At 53.7% G+C, this 16,510-nt stretch overlaps 2 protein-coding genes across 5 annotated transcripts; both read left to right on the top strand.

Annotated features, from left to right (window-relative positions):
• Window positions 1-1,815: 1,815 nt before the first annotated feature.
• Window positions 1,816-5,116, top strand: NRM (nurim). 3 transcript variants are annotated; one of them, XM_019717408.2, is made up of 4 exons: window positions 1,823-2,370; window positions 2,925-3,121; window positions 3,715-3,891; window positions 4,251-5,116. In XM_019717408.2, the coding sequence occupies exons 1-4, from the start codon at window positions 2,238-2,240 to the stop codon at window positions 4,530-4,532; spliced, it is 789 nt and encodes a 262-aa protein (XP_019572967.1). In that variant the 5' UTR covers window positions 1,823-2,237; the 3' UTR covers window positions 4,533-5,116. The 3 variants fall into 3 exon arrangements, with proteins under 3 accessions (XP_074188735.1, XP_074188734.1, XP_019572967.1); XM_074332633.1 differs by lacking the exon at window positions 3,715-3,891 and having other exon boundaries at window positions 1,819-2,370; XM_074332634.1 differs by lacking the exons at window positions 2,925-3,121; window positions 3,715-3,891 and having other exon boundaries at window positions 1,816-2,370; window positions 4,251-4,525.
• A 202-nt stretch (window positions 5,117-5,318) lies between these two features.
• Window positions 5,319-14,440, top strand: PPP1R18 (protein phosphatase 1 regulatory subunit 18). 2 transcript variants are annotated; one of them, XM_074332632.1, is made up of 4 exons: window positions 5,319-6,005; window positions 7,043-8,687; window positions 12,712-12,919; window positions 13,580-14,440. In XM_074332632.1, exons 2-4 carry the CDS (start codon window positions 7,071-7,073, stop codon window positions 13,597-13,599), a joined length of 1,845 nt encoding a protein of 614 aa, XP_074188733.1. In that variant the 5' UTR covers window positions 5,319-6,005; window positions 7,043-7,070; the 3' UTR covers window positions 13,600-14,440. The 2 variants fall into 2 exon arrangements, with proteins under 2 accessions (XP_074188733.1, XP_074188732.1); XM_074332631.1 differs by having other exon boundaries at window positions 5,319-6,033.
• Window positions 14,441-16,510: the final 2,070 nt, after the last annotated feature.

Here is a 16,510-nt window from a genome sequence, read left to right as displayed (position 1 = left end):
CTCAAAAGCATTATGCTAGATGAGAGAAGCCAGACACAAAAGTTCACATTGTCTGATTCCACTTACATGAAATACCCAGAATAGGTGAATCCATAGAGAGAGTGGTGGTTGCTAGGGGTTGGGGGAAGAGGAAAGGGGGAGTGACTGCTCACTGGACATTTCCCTTGAGCTGATGAAAATGCTTTGGAACTAGGCAGGGGTGGTGGTTGCACACATTACAAATGTAGTGAATGCCACTGCATTGTTCTCTTTAAAATGGTTCATTTTATGTCATGTGAATTTCACTTCAATTAAAAAAAAATTGGTTGGGTGGCTGATTAGCTCAGTTGGTTAGAGCACGGTGCTCTTAACAACAAGGTTGCTGGTTTGATACCCACATGGGCCACTGTGAGCTGCACCCTCCACAACTAGATTGAAACAACTACTTGACTTGGAGCTGATATCCTGGAAAAACACATTTAAAAATAAAAGCTTTAAAAAAATGGGTTGATTAGTTTTGTGCATATTTCTGCAGATAAGTTATACATAAGTTTGAAAAATTGATATCGTAGAAATAGCATGAGCTTTGCCAGACACCATACTGGCTTTTAAACGTAGGACAAAATAAATGTCAGTCCTCTTGCCCAGTTCAAAGCCTCATGCTGTGTGAAACTGTCCATGTCATTGAGGTCCATGGAATTCCTTACAGTATCTGCTGTCTCTCTAGCCCCACTTAGCACTCCCATCTCATGACTAGTATCTAAGTGTCTCAAACTGCCAGAGAATCCCACAGCTTGTAGCACATTGTGTAATAAGTGTCTGTCAGGGGCCTGGCAGGAAACTATGGCATAAATCAGGATAATTTGGGGAGAGTTTAATAAAGTAAAAAGTACAGAGAAGTAGGCAGAGTGTAGAGAAATCACAAAAAATACTGCAGTACCCACAGCTGTGTGGTGACAACCTCTAAGCCCAGAAATATGAGAGGAGGGCCCCATTCTGGAGAGGGCTCCCTCAGTAAAAACTGATTTTCATTGATGTACGAGTCCATGCAAAACAACTTTGTGAAGCAGAAAGCAGGGTGGAGTGACTCTGGAAGGGAAACATAAGATGTCTGGTACAGTACACGATAGCGCTGATTCAGAGGTGGGAGTGCTGAGCCTTGGTGAGGAAGAAGGAATGTGGAGAGGCTGAGACGCTGCCTGAGCCCACAGGACTAGCAGCTCTGTAATCATCATCTGGGGAAATTTTATCTTTTTGGGCCTGTTTTTTCTATAAATTGAGGGAATTAGTTTAATGATGTGTAAGATCCATACTGTGGTGATAGTTACTGTGAGCAGGTCCTTAACTCCACGATCTTCCAATCTGATGGCAAAAACCTTACTTTTACTTTGCTTTGTGGATATGAATGTTTGTATTACAAACAGGTCTGTAGGGAAAATGTGTTAACTCAGAAGATCTTAGTGGTTTCTGAGTAGTAAGGGGAATCCACCTGATGAGGTTGCAGAATAAAGTCATAGATAATTACAAGCTTGGGTAAAAGTAGCCTACTGCCAGGGCTTACAACTGTAATACGTAAAGCTTTCTCCCACAAATATTTTCACATTTTTATTCTCATGGTTACAAATCAACAGCCTTTGGCATTATTAGAACAAATCTTTTAGTGTTACAGAGAAGTTCTCTGCCCTTCTTAGCAAGTGGAGAAACAATAACCCAACATTTTCATAAGTTACAGAATAAGCATTATTTTGTGGTAAAACACTCGCTCATTTCTCAATCTAACAAGATGTAATAAGTGACTCAGAGCTTTGGGTTCTCAGCCGTTGTCTCGCCGTTCATTATGTGTTCCCTGAGGCTTTAGAACCTCTGACTCTGGCTATGTTTCCCAGCCGGGGCTGTTAAAGAAAGGGGGTTTCTGCTGCTGTTTCCAAGAACCCAGCAAGAGAGGAACTGTCTTCATTTTAGATGGGAAAACCAGCCGAGGTGGGATTCAATCCACGTGAGTGGCTGCAGAGCCAATGTCCTTTCCCCTCTCACTTGGGATTCTAACATTCCCTCTGTGACGCGGAGAGGGCAGGCTGGGGACAGGCACCCGGGCCTCGGCCCTGCCGCGGGTGGCAGAAGCAGCGCGCAGCGGGCGGGTAGCCTGGGCGTGAGCACGCAGGACCCCGCCCTCCTGGGCTGGATCCCAGACGGGAGGCGGGGCCTGCGGCCGCGGGAACCCCAAGCCCGCCCCCTTCCCCACCCCTCAGTTTCTCGCCATGGCCTCTGCTCTGTTCCTGGTCCCTGCCGCTCTCGCGTCTTTCATCTTGGCCTTTGGCACCGGAGTGGAGTTCGTGCGTTTTACCTCCCTTCGGCCACTTCTTGGAGGGATGCCGGAGTCTGGTGGTCCGGGTGAGCGGGAGGGCTGGAGGATGAGGGAGGTGGGGCCGGAGGGGAGGGGGGCGGGGCTTGTAGACGAATGACAGGGGAAGTCCGGGAGAAGGAACTGTAACCAAGAAAGCCTAGGAGAAGCTACAGGAGAGGCCTGCGGGCTAAATTAGGAACTCAGGGATTAGCGGTTTGGAGAGGCGGGAGAGTGAGGACTGAGGCGGAGGGAAAGGGCGATAAGCAGAGCATGCTAAGGAAAGTGCTTTGTAGAGAAGACTATGGAGAAGAGAATGCCAAAAAAAAGGCGCTTTGGAGAAGCGAAATAAGGGGCAATCCAAGGGTGGCTTCTTGCATGCCTTTGTGACTACCCAGCAGAATCATCTTCCCCAGCTCTGAAGGAGGCCCGGGAAAGAGGGAAGGAACGGGGAATGGGAAAGTGAGGTGGGCAAAGCCTAAAGAGGAAACATTAGGGCTCTTGAAAGCATTAAGGGACCTAGCCTGGGGCCCCAAGAAGAGGTGAAGGTAAGGGGTGTTTCCCACCATCTTGTTCTTTTGTCTCTTTCTCCAACTCCCCCTAGATGCCCGCCAGGGATGGCTGGCTGCCTTGCAGGACAGAAGCATTCTTGCCGCCCTGGCTTGGGATCTGGGGCTCCTGCTACTATTTGTGGGGCAGCACAGCCTCATGGCGACTGAGACAGTGAAGGTGTGGATGTCCCGGTACTTTGGGGTCCTTCAGAGGTCACTGTACGTGGCATGTACTGCCCTGGCCTTGCAGGTATGAGGCCCTGGCACTGAGTCCTCAAGGGAAACAGTCTGGGAATGATGACCTAAATGGTAGGGACGAGGACTTTTGGCCTCTGATAAAATGTGGAAACATTTTGAAGGAGAACTGAGGGTATTCAGGACTAATCTCAGCTTCCATTCCTCCACAGCACATACTCTATTTTTTTAATCAACAAGGATGTACTGCTTCTCATTCCCCAACTGTACCATGTGCATTCTCACCTCTGCAACTTTGTCTGAGTTTAAGATCCTCTCCTTAACTCCTCTTCAGCCCTACCCTTTCTTTTGAACCAGGAGAACTCTTCCCAGTGGGCACTCATCTGTCTTCTCAGTGGGTGCTTGGCATAGGCTATTTTGTGCACCTCTCTGGTCACCCCCATCTGGTTCTGTAAGTCCTTCTGGTAGAGACAGGTCATCTTACAAACTTGGGGCCCCACCCAGCACCCTCCACATGGTGACTGTTTCTTGGTGATGTTCATAGTCAAGGTGGGGAGAGCAGCAGGCCAGCCTGGGGTGGGGCAGCTTCTGAGTCCTGGTCTCTCAAGGATGGGCTGCTGGGACACCTAGCCCCTCATCCTTCCCCAGCTGGTGATGCGATACTGGGAGCCTGTTCCCAGAGGCCCCGTGTTGTGGGCAGCTCGGGCTGAGCCATGGGCCACCTGGGTGCCCCTCCTGTGCTTCGTGCTCCACGTCATTTCCTGGCTCCTCATCTTCAGCATCCTTCTCGTCTTTGACTACGCCGAGCTCATGGGCCTCAAACAGGTGAGGTTGCCAGATCCCAACTTGAGACCTCTGATCCTTTCTAGAATGCCTCTTTCCTTTCCAAGGATTTTCCTCCTCTCTTCCTCTCATGCTGTTCTACCTTCCTCTTGCTTTCAGCTCCCTTACCTCCCTTTCTTATAAGATAGTCTCCCCTCAGCCCTCCCTCAAAGGCTAAAAACCATGGGCCTCCTGGGCCTGGGGAAAGTTCGTGGCCCAGAGATGAGGGTCAGGGGCACAGGACTCAGAAGAGTGGTCCCTGGGCCTGAGTTATAGCAGGAGGGTGCCTGGAAGGGGAGGAAAAGGTAGCTAAGTTTCAAAAAGAGCTTGACTCCGTTTCTAAGCTGTTCTCTCTCTCCTAGGTGTACTACCATGTGCTGGGGCTGGGCGAGCCTCTGGCCCTCAAGTCTCCCCGGGCTCTGAGACTCTTCTCCCACCTGCGCCATCCAGTTTGTGTGGAGCTGCTGACAGTGCTATGGGTGGTGCCCACCCTCGGCACTGACCGCCTCCTTCTGGCTCTCCTCCTTACTCTGTACCTGGGCCTAGCTCACGGACTTGACCAGCAAGACCTCCGCTACCTCCGGGCCCAGCTGCAAAGAAAGCTCCACCTGCTCTCCCGGCCCCAGGATGGGGAGGCCAAATGAGGAGCTAATTCTGGTTCCAAGACATGTACTTCCTCCCCCCCTCAGAATTCAAATTCCTTGATATCCAGGCCCTGGCTGCTTTAGACTAGAGGCTTAAATCTGTGGACTGAAGGAGGACCTGTCCTGTCCACTCCCCTCCCTGGGTCCATCTCCATACCTTAAATTCTGAGTCTCAGCCACTGGACTCCAAGGTGCCCTTCTCACCGTCAAGGAAGAAGGGTGGGGAACTTACTGGTCTCCTCACAGATTGAGGGGGGGCTTGACACCCCCCTCACCAACCTCAAAAGGAGAAAAGTCCCGCCTGACTGGCACAGGTACTCCTCTGGCACAGGTACTGCCTCTGCACCTCAGGGATCATCTCCAAGTCTCAGTTCCCCTCCTAGGAGCTGCACGTTTGAATAGCGGCTGTCCCTCTAGATCCCCACTGGCTGGCCTCTCCACCTCCTTAGGCCCCGCCCCAGGGTTCTGTGCTTGAACCTACTTGGGAGGACTCTCCTGCTCATAATTCGGGTGACTAAGGGCCCCCCTGTTCTCCCGAGGAACACGCAATGGAGGAAAATAAATTTCAGCTTGGTTTTTCTACATATAGTGCGCATTTTGTCAGTCTCAAACTTGCAGGGCTGAGTTTGGGAAGGAAGCGAGCCCTGAGCCTGGGAGCGTCAAAGCCTAGTCTGGGCGGCCAAGGGCGGCGGCCACTCCCGTGGACCCACCCCCATCTTCCCGGAGCATCCTAGCCCCGCTTCCTCCACATTCCCCAATTTCCCCGAAGCAGACCTTGGGACCCATGGGAGACGAAAGCATAAAAGAGGGGGCAGCGTCTCCGGGAGGAAAACGAGCTTCCAAAGCTGTTGGCCTCCGAGCGCCTCTCCTCCCCACCGGCGCCCCACTGCCTGGCGGCGGCCCGGGACCCCGCAGCAACAAAGGCGGGCCCAGGAGGCCAAAGTGTGGGGAGGAGCGGCAAGAGATGGGAAGGGCGGGCCCGGCTCCGAGCAGCTGCTGCTTCCTCCCCAAGTCCCTCGAGGGGCCTGAGTCACGGGCCGCCGCCCTGGGTCGGCGGGCTGGGGGTGGGTGTCTGGACACCTGGGTTCTCCAGGGCTACCGGGCGGAAGCGGGGTGAGGGACCCTGGGGGCCGAGAGCTGAGAACCACGGGTGGTGGCGGGAAAAGGGGAGCCGGGATCCGAGTCCCGCGCAGGGCCGGTGGGAGCGAGGCCCCACCCCCTCCTCGGGCTCCGCCCCGCGCCCCCTTCCCTCTCCCCATTGTCCTCAGACAAAGCGGTCACCGCCCCCCGCCCGGCCCCCAGATTTCTGTCTCCGTCCCTCCTCCTCGGCTCCCTCTTTCACTCCTCCTCCTCCCCCTCTTCCCCTCCCTCCTGTCTCCGGATCTCCCTCGATCCCTCTCTCCTCCTCTTCCTCTCGCCTCCCTCCGGACGCCAGGCTTCTCCGCACCCCCTCCCCTGGGATCCCCGCAGCGTGTGAGTTGACAGAGGCGCTTCGGACTTGGTGAGGGGCTGTCTCTCCGCTCCGGTCCCTGGTCCGGACCTTGGGCTGATTCCTCTTTGTGCTGAGATTGTCTGTCCATGCGACTAGAGCTGGGCAGGATGGCTGGCAATGTCATGGTTCCATGAGAGCCGAGACCCTGGCTCAGGACGCGAAGGCTCAGGAGAGAAGAGGCGTTGAGCTGGTCCTACGCTCTCCTGGGTCCGGGGCACAGCCGGTGGGAGAGGCAGGCAGTGGTGACGCGCCGGGGTGGGGGTGGACGTTAGGGTTCTGGGAACGCGCTGGCAGACCAGGCGCCCGGGTTCAGAAAGTCCCCGGGGGAGGGTATTTCCCCTGGCCCGCCCTGGGGCGGAGAAGTGGGGGAGCCGGGAGGCGGAGCCCAAGCCCAACTGGAAGGGGAGCCCGGATTTCGGGGGTCCGCGCCAAGACGCGCGAGGGTGCACCCGCGGAGCTCCTTTTCCCCTCTGAACCCCGTTTCCCCTGCTCCCCTAGACCTCCCCACTCACCGTCCCTCCTCACCTCCCCGACACCCACTCGGGTCCGGTTGCCCCCTCACCGACGGGATTCCCTGACCTCCCTCCCCACTCTCACTGCCCCCAGGGTAGCGGTGAGGCCACCTCGCTTGAACCTGTCCCGCCTCACCCGCTGCCTCTCTTCTCTCTTCTCCCTCACACCAACTTCTCTTTTCGCCCTTCTCTCTTCTTACATCCCTGGGACTGTCTCTGACACCCATTAACCGTGTACTGCCAAATCTGATTCCTGACCCTTTGCCCCGAATCTCCACTCTTCCTCTGCTTCACCCCCTCCCCGCCCCCATCAATTTGGCCCATAGCTTTTTCTTGGTTTTCCCCTTTCTCTCTCTTGCCTCTTCTCCTTCTTTCCCTCTGTCCTCACTCTCAGCTCCCCTGTCCTTCTCTGTGTCCCACTTCCCCCCTTCACTTCCTCCCTCCCCACCACCAGTCTTACCCCCTGAATCTGTCTGGAGCCTCTCCTTCCTGTTCTCTGCCCCCAGTGCTCCCCACCATCACCTCCAAGAGACCATGGCCACCATCCCGGACTGGAAACTACAGCTGCTAGCCCGGCGCCGGCAGGAGGAGGCAGCAGTTCGGGGCAGGGAGAAGGCTGAGCGGGAGCGCCTATCCCAGATGCCAGCCTGGAAGCGGGGGCTCCTGGAACGCCGCCGGGCCAAGCTTGGTCTGTCTTCTGGGGAATCGAGTCCTGCCTCTGGGACTGCAGAGGCTGGACCTCCAGACCCAGACAAGTCTGCCGTCCTGCTGGAGGCCATCGGGCCAGTGCACCAGAACCGATTCATTCGGCAGGAGCGGCAGCAGCAGCAGCAGCAGCAGCAGCAGCAGCAGCAGCGGAGTGAAGAGCTTGCAGAGAGAAGGCCTGGGCCCTTAGAGGCCCGGGAGTGGAGAACCAGTCCTGGGAACATGCGGGATCCAAGCCCCAAGGGAAGAGAGTCGAGGGAAGAGCGGCTCAGTCCCAGGGAAGCCAGAGAGAGGAGGCTGGGGGTAGGGGGAACCCAAGAACCCAGCCCCAGGCCTTCAGAAGCTCAGGAGTGGAAGCAGAGCCCAGGAGAGGCTGGAGACAGGATCTCCATGCTGTCAGAAGCACGGAAATGGAGGCTGAGCCCCGGAGAAACGCCAGAGCGGAATCTGGGACTGGCAGAGCCTCGAGAACAAAGCCCCAGGAGAAAAGAGGTGGTGGAAAGTAGACTGAGCCCAGCAGAGTCTGACAACCAGAAGTTGGGCCTGACAGAGGCCCATAAATGGAGGCCTGACTCCAGAGAGTCTCAGGAACAAAGTTCGATACAACCGGAGACATCAGAATGGAAGCTGAGCTCAGGAGAAGAAAGAAAAGACTGCTCAGAAGAATGTGGGAGGAAAGAGAGGCCAGTTCCAAGGATGGCCCCAGAAGAGAGTACAGGGCTGTCAGAGACGCTGACAAGGGACACTCCAGATACCAGCTCTGGAGGAGTGCAGGCCGCAGAGCAGAGGCCCAGCACCATGGAGGATGGTGAGAGGGGCTTGAGGCTGGCAGAAGGGTGGACATGGACCATGCACTCTGGGAAGGTTCGGGAATGGACACCCAGGGACACAGAGACTCAAACTCAGAGGCCAAACCCTCCAGAGTCTGCTGAGAAGCACCTGAGGCCTCTTGGTGCAAAGGCTGGAGAAGGGGAGGCTGAAAAGGAGGAGGCGGAGGCTCCGGGCAGGTCTCTGAGAACCCTGCAGAACCTCTGCTCTGTGCCCTCCCCCCTTCCACCAGAGGACGCTGGGACTGGAGGCTCTAGACAGCAGGAAGAGGAAGCAGTGGAACTCTGGCCCCCACCCACAGCCCCTCTGTCTCCCCCACCCCCAGCCCCACCTGCCCCCCAGTCCCCTGGGGATCCCCTCATGAGCCGCCTGTTTTATGGGGTGAAGGCAGGGCCAGGGGTGGGGGCCCCCCGCCGCAGTGGACACACCTTCACAGTCAACCCCAGGAGGTCCGTGCCCCCTGCAGCCCCTGCCACGGCAGCCACAGCTGACGCTGCAGTCCCTGGGGCTGGGAAGAAGCGGTATCCGACTGCTGAGGAGATCTTGGTTCTGGGGGGCTACCTCCGCCTCAGCCGCAGCTGCCTTGTCAAGGGGTCCCCTGAAAGGCACCACAAACAGGTAGGGAGCAGCCAAGCCAGACTCCTTAGAAGCCCACTCGTCTGTTCCCTCTGGACTCCGTCTTTTTTATACCCCTGTATTCTGGTCTTCCTCTATTCTTGTTGATTCCTGCTGCCACCCTTCCTCCTCTGCACACACACCCTTCCTTCTTGTAGCCCTCCTTTTCCATTCATTTCCAAGCCCCAAGGATCCTGCCGGCAACCTAGTGCTGTTCCTGGGTGTGTCTCTCTCAGGGTGTGCTCAGGCTGCTTACCCTCCACTCCCTCAGGCTCTGAGTGCCCCCCCGCGCCCCCCCATTTCTTTCCTTCCTTTCCTCTGAGTCTGTGACCCAACCCAGCCCATCTGGTGGGAGACAAGCCAAGCCTTGAATCTATGAAGGCAGGGTCACCAGGGTGAAAGCCTTTACCGCCTTCCAAGGAGAGAATGTTGGAGCAGGAAGCCTGGGGAGGCGGAAGAGGGGGCTTTGGGGTTCTAGGGAAAAATGGGGGGAAGAAGTGAGTGGAGGAAGTTCTCACAGTCCCAAGGAACAGGGGGCAGAGCTGAGTGGGGACATCCTAGGATGGAAGGGGGATGGGGAATAGAGCAGGGCTGTCCACAGAGCAGGTCTGCCCCATGGGAGAGATGCACACAGAAGCCATTTGAAGTGGGTGACCTCGGGGTTGCACACCCCCAGCTGGGCCACTGCCTCAGACAGTGCTCCCTTCTCTCTTGGGACAAGAAAAGCCTTCTCCTCTTCCAAAATACCCCCTGCCCTCCCTTCCTGCCTTCCTCCCTGGGCTTCCCCTCCCTCCTCAGAACTGGCTCTGCACTCGGTTTTCCCCTCTTCCTGCCACCCTGGCCTCTCCCTCCCCTTGGGGTAGAAAAAGAGAGAAGTGACTTTGGAGGCACTGCTGAGAGCAGGGAGTACAATAGGAGTTGAGGACAAGGGTGGGGGCTGAAGCCAGCAGAGGGTCAGAGGTTGAACTGAATCAGGCCATGCAGGAAAGTGGGAGCTGCCAGGCCGACTTCTCCCCTAGCCCTGGCCCAACCCCTTTCCTAGTCCCTTCCTTTCACACCAATCAATTATCAGCTTGAAAATCTCTGAGAGGTCCCTGAACCTAATATGTCTCCCTAGAGGCTGGGAAGCCCTTCCCACTCTACAGTCTTCATCCCATGTGTTATGTCCTCAGATAAGGTTTTTGTTTTTAGTGTTAGTGGGAAATCACAGGAACCAAAAACCTAGGTTAAGCTTGGGGGGGGGAGGGGAGGGTCATTTGATCCCCCAATTCATCACAAGAAGCTTAAGCTCCCCTCCCCAAGCCAAGATGCCTGAGTCCATCCTGAGCCCTGTGTCTACTACTAACCCTTTCCCCTTCAGATTGGGCTGATGCAAGGAAGTAGGTCAGGAACTGCCAGGGTGAAGTGTTCAGAAAAATCACTTCCTACTAAGTTGGCTTGTACTTTTGGGGAGGAAAGAGCAAAGGGAGGCATGAAGTTTGGGACCAAAAGCCCGGGAGCCATGCGGGTGCAGGGCAGGACCTGTGATGGTGACCATACCTAGGTCAGGGAGCTGGGGAGCTAGGGAGCCGGAAGCAGATCGCCCAAACAGGAAGCCTGGGGTGGGGGCCGGAAGGCTGGTGGTGCTGAGTGGGGAACACTGGGCCCTGGCCTGCCAGAACTGTGCTCAGGATGTGGTGAGAGAAGAAGGAAGCAGCCACTGTGGGGGTGGGGGTTGGGGAGGCAGCAGCACAGAGTTCTCTAGACCCAGACACCGCCCCCCCCCCCTCAGACCACTGCTCTCTCAGCACCACCTCATGAGGGGCTGGCATGCTGTCCCTGTTCTGCCCCAACCCGCTGGCTCAGGGATAGGAGGACACCCCCTCCACACCAGCCTTCCCTAAATAACTCCTGTTTGCAGGCGATTCCATCAGAGTATCCAGAGAAATCCCAGCCCTGCCACGGAGCCCAGAGGCTGGGCTGTAGCTCATGCCCTTCCCCAGAGTCCCCTCTGGCTGATACACTGGCCCCTCCCCTCTCCTGCCCCCTTGTGACCTTATATAGCTGATGAGAGAGGAGCCAGTGAGTCACCCCCTGCGTACTCCCCCCACATCTATGCAGGCTGCATTCCTAGGAAGCCCAGTCAGAAGCTGGGGGTGGGGGGTGGGGGCTGCTGAGGAGAGGAGCAGGGTGAGGGGAAAGTCAAACATGGACTGAGAGCAAATAAAATGAATCCTTTTTCAGAGTGGCTAATAAACTATGGAGCTTTCATATCCCCGAGAGGGGATATGAAAAGAAAACAAATGGGTTGCCAGAAGTTTAGGTAAATCTGCCAGTAACAGAACCAGACGTTGTCCCTTTTGAGAAGTTGGGATGTAAGGGGTCTGGTTGCTGTCACTCAATTCTATCAGCAGTTTCAGACAGACTGGGGTTGACTGTATACAGGCTTGGCGCCCCTCACATTGCTCCCCCAGCATTGGTCCTCTGTTGGGACCTCATCTGAATTCTGGATGAACCCTTCCTTACCCAGTATAGCGACTGCCATCCTTCTATTGACAGCAGACACAAGGGTAATAAGTTCTCTGGTAGTTTAGGAGGTGGTTATGGGAAAGCAAATAGAACAGGGATAAGTGGAAGCTAGAGGGCCAGGAAGAGGGGGAATGAATATGACAACTTTATAATAGGGTGATTGGGAGAGAGGGAGCCATGGGGCTATTTGGGGAAAGAGTGTTCCAGGAAGAGGGAACAGTCAGTGCAAAGGTCCTGGGGTGGGAGTGCCCCCAGGTGGGCCTGTGTGGCTGGGGTGGAGGAGGCCGCACAGGAGGGGAGGGGGTGTGGCATGTGGGCAGCACTCGGTAGGCCTTGGTCAGGCTCTGGCTTTTGCCCCCAGTGAGATGGGAGAATTGGCAGGGTTTGGAGCCAAGGAGTGATACATCCCTGAGTTCCATCTTCCTGTGGGGACCCCTGTGTTAGCAACTGCCTGTTCAGACACCCTCCAGGCTTCTCATATCCCAGTCCATGCAGAGACTCAGGGATGTGGGGCTCCAGCCCCAGGTTTCTCAAACAGACGCCAGGGAAGGCTTGAGAAGATCATCTGGCCCTTTCCAAGTACTTCACATGGAACGTTTGTCTCCTTAATCGCTTTGGCTCCCAGAGTTAATCCCACCCTGCCCCTTCCCCCTGAGCTGCTTAAGAGGGCAAAGGGGAAGGGTAGGAAGGCAGTGAGAACAGCTGGGTTCTCACTGCCTGCTCTTGGGACGGCCGCTTACGAAAGATTTTCTATCCCCTCTGGCATTTTGCCTCTATCTCTGCGTGTCCCTCCTGGTTCACTCTCCACCTCCACCCTGTTTGCGTGGACTTTCCTCTCTGACCCTGTCACCTCCCCCAGCTTCACCTTTCAGGGACTCAAGGGCTGATTTTTTCCCCTACCTGTTGGGGGACAATCTTCATTTCCTCTGGGCCTTTCCATTCGTCTCCTTTCCCCTCCCAGACTCTAGACCCTTTTGCTGTGGGTCTATTCCAGCTGTAGGAAAGGAGTGAGAGGAGCAGGAGGTGGTGTGTGTCCAGGGTCTCTCAAGAACAGCAAGGGGCTGAGGGTATGGAAATTAACATGCTTGTCCTTGCTTTTGCTTGGGCAGTTTCTCCTGCCCAGCCAACTCAAACGTCACCTCCTCTGGGAAGCCTTCCTGATTGCCCCAGGGCGCCCAAAGACTCAGTTCTGATCACAGGACTTATTTCCATGTATTTAATTTCTACCTACCCTTCTGCCTCCCCTACTCTAAAGAATAGGAGGAACCTTGGTCCTGTATTACTCATTTCTGCCGCCAAAGCGCAGGCCAAAGTCTGATGTTTTTTGAAACAATGTAATTGAAGAGGGGAAACCTGGGATTGGAAGGCCAGCATGGAAAGGAAAAGTGAATCCCAGAGAGGGCAAAATCAGCGGGATGCCCAAACCAGCCTGACACCTTACCTGGCACCTGCTGCGAGGGCTTTCTCGAGCTGACTTCTCACCTCCAACCCCCTTTGTCTCCCACCCTCCCATCCGCAGCTCAAGATCTCCTTCAGCGAGACAGCCCTAGAGACTACGTATCAATACCCCTCCGAGAGCTCGGTGCTGGAGGAGCTGGGCCCGGAGCCTGAGACCCCCAGTGTCCCCAGTTCCTCAGTGGCCCAACCCGACGACGAAGAGGATGAGGAAGAGCTGCTACTGCAGCGCGAGCTCCAGGGCGGGCTGCGCACCAAGGCCCTGATCGTGGGTGAGCCGAAGCTCCGCCGGCGCGAGCGCGCCCCCTGGTGTTCAGAGCTGGCACTGCGGTCCCGGAGAAAAGGGGAGAATTTAATGTTGGCACTTGGAAGGGGCTTGCCAGGAACTTTAGTTTAACCCTTTCCTTTAACAGATGGGGAAACTGACGTCCTGGGAAGCAAAGTACACATCAGGTCTCCAGATTTCCAAACCAGGGCTCTTTCTGAACTCTCTAGTGTGCTTAAAAACACGGTTTGGGTCAGACAGGCTGAGTTTGAATTCTATCTTCTCTTAATGATTGTGACCTCAGGGAAATAAACTGACCTTTGGCTTCAGTTTGTTATTTATGAAACTGGGTTAATGATAACTACCTCCTGGAGTTGTTGAGAGCGTTAACTAATTTTTGTGAAGCACCTAGAGGAATGGCTGGACATCAAATTATTTAATCCATTTAGGGTTTATTGTGAGAGTAAATGAATTTTAAAAATGCCTGGCACAGAATATGAGCTATATGAGTATGGCTGCCATTACTGGTAGTAACAGGCACTCAAGATGTGGAAGATGTTATAAGACTTCCTTATGCCAACTGGCCTTCAGTTCCGCGAGTGGGGTGGGGAGGCAGGGAGCAGAGGACCTCACTCATTCTCTATCATTATTGTCTCCTTTCCCACAGATGAGTCCTGCCGGAGGTGACCCCCTTCCAACCCAGGCATATACCTCCCTCCTTCCCAGAACTGAAGATCCTGGAGCCCAGACGGTTCAGAACAGACAACCCTGAAAATGAGCCTGGCAGGGAAACTCAATCAACATCTTCCAACTTGCTTTTCTCATCCTATTTCTGGGGGCAGACTCAACTGCCTAAATCCACCCTCACTCAAGGTCCCTGGTGTGAATGCATCAGGCATGCTCAAGCATCCTAGGTGAGCCAAGAGTGAGCTCCAAGTCCCAGGGAGCACAGAGCTTCCTGAGGTGCAGATGGAGCACCCCCTCCACCTCCTTGGGCCCAGTACACTCTCCCTACAGCCTTCCTTGAATCACCCCCACCCCAGGGCTCTCAAGATTTAAGCACTCCTGTCCCTGGGAGGCCTGGCCCCCACTCCTCCTACAGGCTCCTCTCCCTGCTGCTCCTTAGGTCACTGCCCCTTTGTTTACAGCTCCCAGCCCCCCAGCCCCCAAAGTCCCAGGTTTACAAGCTAGGTTTCTATTTGCCTTGCTAAGTCCATATGGAGTCCTGTCCCCTATCCCTTGCAGTCGTCTCATTGGGAGTGACCTGGCGATGTGGCTTCCTCCACTTTTGCTCAGTATTACTGTGCCTCAGTTTTCCCCCAAGAGGGAAGGTTGGGAATATTAACTCTGTACCCCATCTGGTTATTTAATTCTGTTCCTTCTATTCAGTTCACAAATGAATTGAATTGCAAGGGTGCAGGGTGACTAATAAGGCACCTCAATTTTCCCTCATTCTTCCTTGTCAATTGCCTGTTGTTGTGTTTTTTTAAGACAAAAACAATTTTCCATAATAAAATGTAGCCTTAGAGACTTGCCCGCTGTTTCTCCTTCCCCCCACTTTCTTCTGCCCCCCACTCCGGTTCAAGCCGTTGTTTCTCAGTCTAGTTGTGTAGGACACAGCTCCCTGGCCCATGCTGGTATTAGGAGCCTTGCTTGCATGCAACTGCCCCTGGCTGAGGCAGTTGGTCTGCTGTTATGTGCCCGGTGGCACACCCCCCACCCCACCCCCAGCAGCAGCAGCAGCAGCGCAGCCAACCTCCTGCTGCTCAAGGTAGCCCAGCTCCAGGAAGAGCTGTTGTTCACAATCTTAGCTGTAGAGGGCGCAGCTCACTGGCCTATGTGGGAATGGAACCAGCTGCCTTCAGCGTTAGGAGCAGGGCGCTCCAATCGCCTGAACCACCCAGCAGGCCTGTCTCTAGAAAAGAAAAAGGTGTATGTATGGGGAGGCTGTGCCTCATTCCCAGCCTGCCATCTTCCTATTGGCCAGGAAGAGGAAGTGGCCATGGCTGTGTGTGGAAAAAATAATGGGGTTGAACCAGGAAATCAGCATTGACATGTAGAAAGGGCTTTAAGAGAGCCCTGCACTGGTTTCTCAAAGGACTTATTTGAGGAAGAGCAGTTGAAGTATCCACTAGACTGCAAGTGCTATGAGAGCAGACTATGTTGGTTGGGTTTATCCCCACGCCTGGCACCTAGTAGACAAAAAAGAGAGAAGATGTCTAGAATGAATGATTGAACAAATAAGTGAATAGATGAAAAGAGATAAAATATTGGAAGCAGAATTGAAGGATTCCAGTATTCAGAAGCTTACTGCAGTGCAAGCAGACAGGTAGTGTATGATATTGGCTCATCCAGGGGCGTTTACTCCAGGATTCTGGACCATTAAATAATAAATCTCTTGTTGCGAACTACAGTGTATGTACAGAAGTGCAGTTTCCTGGGAAAGGGTCTCCTCTGATAGACAATAGGTTTTATATTCTTAAAGGTTTAAGAGCCATTGCTATTTCATGGCTTTGTTGCTTAAGTAAAATTGATACTGGGAGATTTTCCCACTTCAAAGAATTTGTATCTTCTACAAATGTGAAGGATCTATATTTTACTAAGCAAGTCAGTTTTTTAGTTCTGCAGGCTAGTAAAGACATGGTTGAGTAGTTACAGTCCTATGACTACAGTATGCTTCTCTCAGCCCCAGTCAGAGGAGACTCCTCCTTACTAAAAACAAAGTGTATTAGACAAATTGGTTTTAAACATATGCCAAAGTATTTAATTTACTAGCAGAGGAACAAGCAAGGAGTCAAAAGAATGAGCTGGTTCAGAGAGTATGCGTATGGAAGGAAACAATGCTTACATTAATAGCTAATTAGGTAAAAATCCTAATCTGTTGTGACCCCAGGAAGTAGAGGCAGGAAGATCAGATATGCCAGGGGTGCCTACGGTCCATCTCAGAAACAGAAAACAATGCATCCAAGAAGTAAGGAGTTACCTGTGGCTGTTAATTGGAACAACAATGTTTCTTGTTTCCACAACAGCATAAGTCCAATTAATCATAAAAGTATGAAACAGAGTCAAGTAACAAGTTTCGCTTATTTTTATTTTATTATTTTAATTAGTTTTTATTAGTTTCAGGTGTACAGAGCAACATAGTAGTTAGACATTTACACCTCTCACAAAGTGATAACCCCCATCCCCCAAGCTACTACCCCTCTGACATTTTATACCATTGACTATCTTATGTTATACTCCACCTCCCGTGGAGTATAATATATGTATTTTTTTCCTTATAGTTGACATACAATATTAGTCTACTTCAGCTTCATGTGTACAACACAGTGGTCGGGCATCTACATACACAGTCTATGAAGTTGTCATGCAGGGTGTCATGTGGGGTCTCAGTTCCCGCTCCCTGTATGAGAATGCAGGACATGGTGAGGCCAAAAAGGAACACCAACGGAGCCATAGATAGGGGAGTCATACCACTGTATTCTCACTGGCAGCTCAGTTGGAGACACAGGAAGCAGGAGCCACATGATCTGCAACCTGCCGTCTGCTTCTCTGTCAACCAACCTCTTGCTAACTGCAATCTGCGCTTGTTAGCTTA

Source organism: Rhinolophus sinicus, linkage group LG05 (genome assembly GCF_036562045.2).
Source record: "Rhinolophus sinicus isolate RSC01 linkage group LG05, ASM3656204v1, whole genome shotgun sequence".
Classification (NCBI taxonomy): Eukaryota; Metazoa; Chordata; class Mammalia; order Chiroptera; family Rhinolophidae; genus Rhinolophus; species Rhinolophus sinicus.
Note: the sequence above shows the minus strand (reverse complement) of the source record. Positions and strands in the feature narration are given on the sequence as shown.

Bases quoted from the DNA above. Each gene is read 5' to 3' on its own strand.
- PPP1R18 (XM_074332632.1), top strand. From the start codon at position 7,071: ATGGCCACCATCCCGGACTGGAAACTACAGCTGCTAGCCCGGCGCCGG. The intron at 8,688-12,711 runs GTAGGGAGCAGC...TCCCATCCGCAG, and splicing joins CTGAAAGGCACCACAAACAG to CTCAAGATCTCCTTCAGCGA. The intron at 12,920-13,579 runs GTGAGCCGAAGC...CCTTTCCCACAG, and splicing joins CACCAAGGCCCTGATCGTGG to ATGAGTCCTGCCGGAGGTGA.
- NRM (XM_019717408.2), top strand. From the start codon at position 2,238: ATGGCCTCTGCTCTGTTCCTGGTCCCTGCCGCTCTCGCGTCTTTCATC. The intron at 3,122-3,714 runs GTATGAGGCCCT...ATCCTTCCCCAG, and splicing joins GTACTGCCCTGGCCTTGCAG to CTGGTGATGCGATACTGGGA. The intron at 3,892-4,250 runs GTGAGGTTGCCA...TCTCTCTCCTAG, and splicing joins AGCTCATGGGCCTCAAACAG to GTGTACTACCATGTGCTGGG.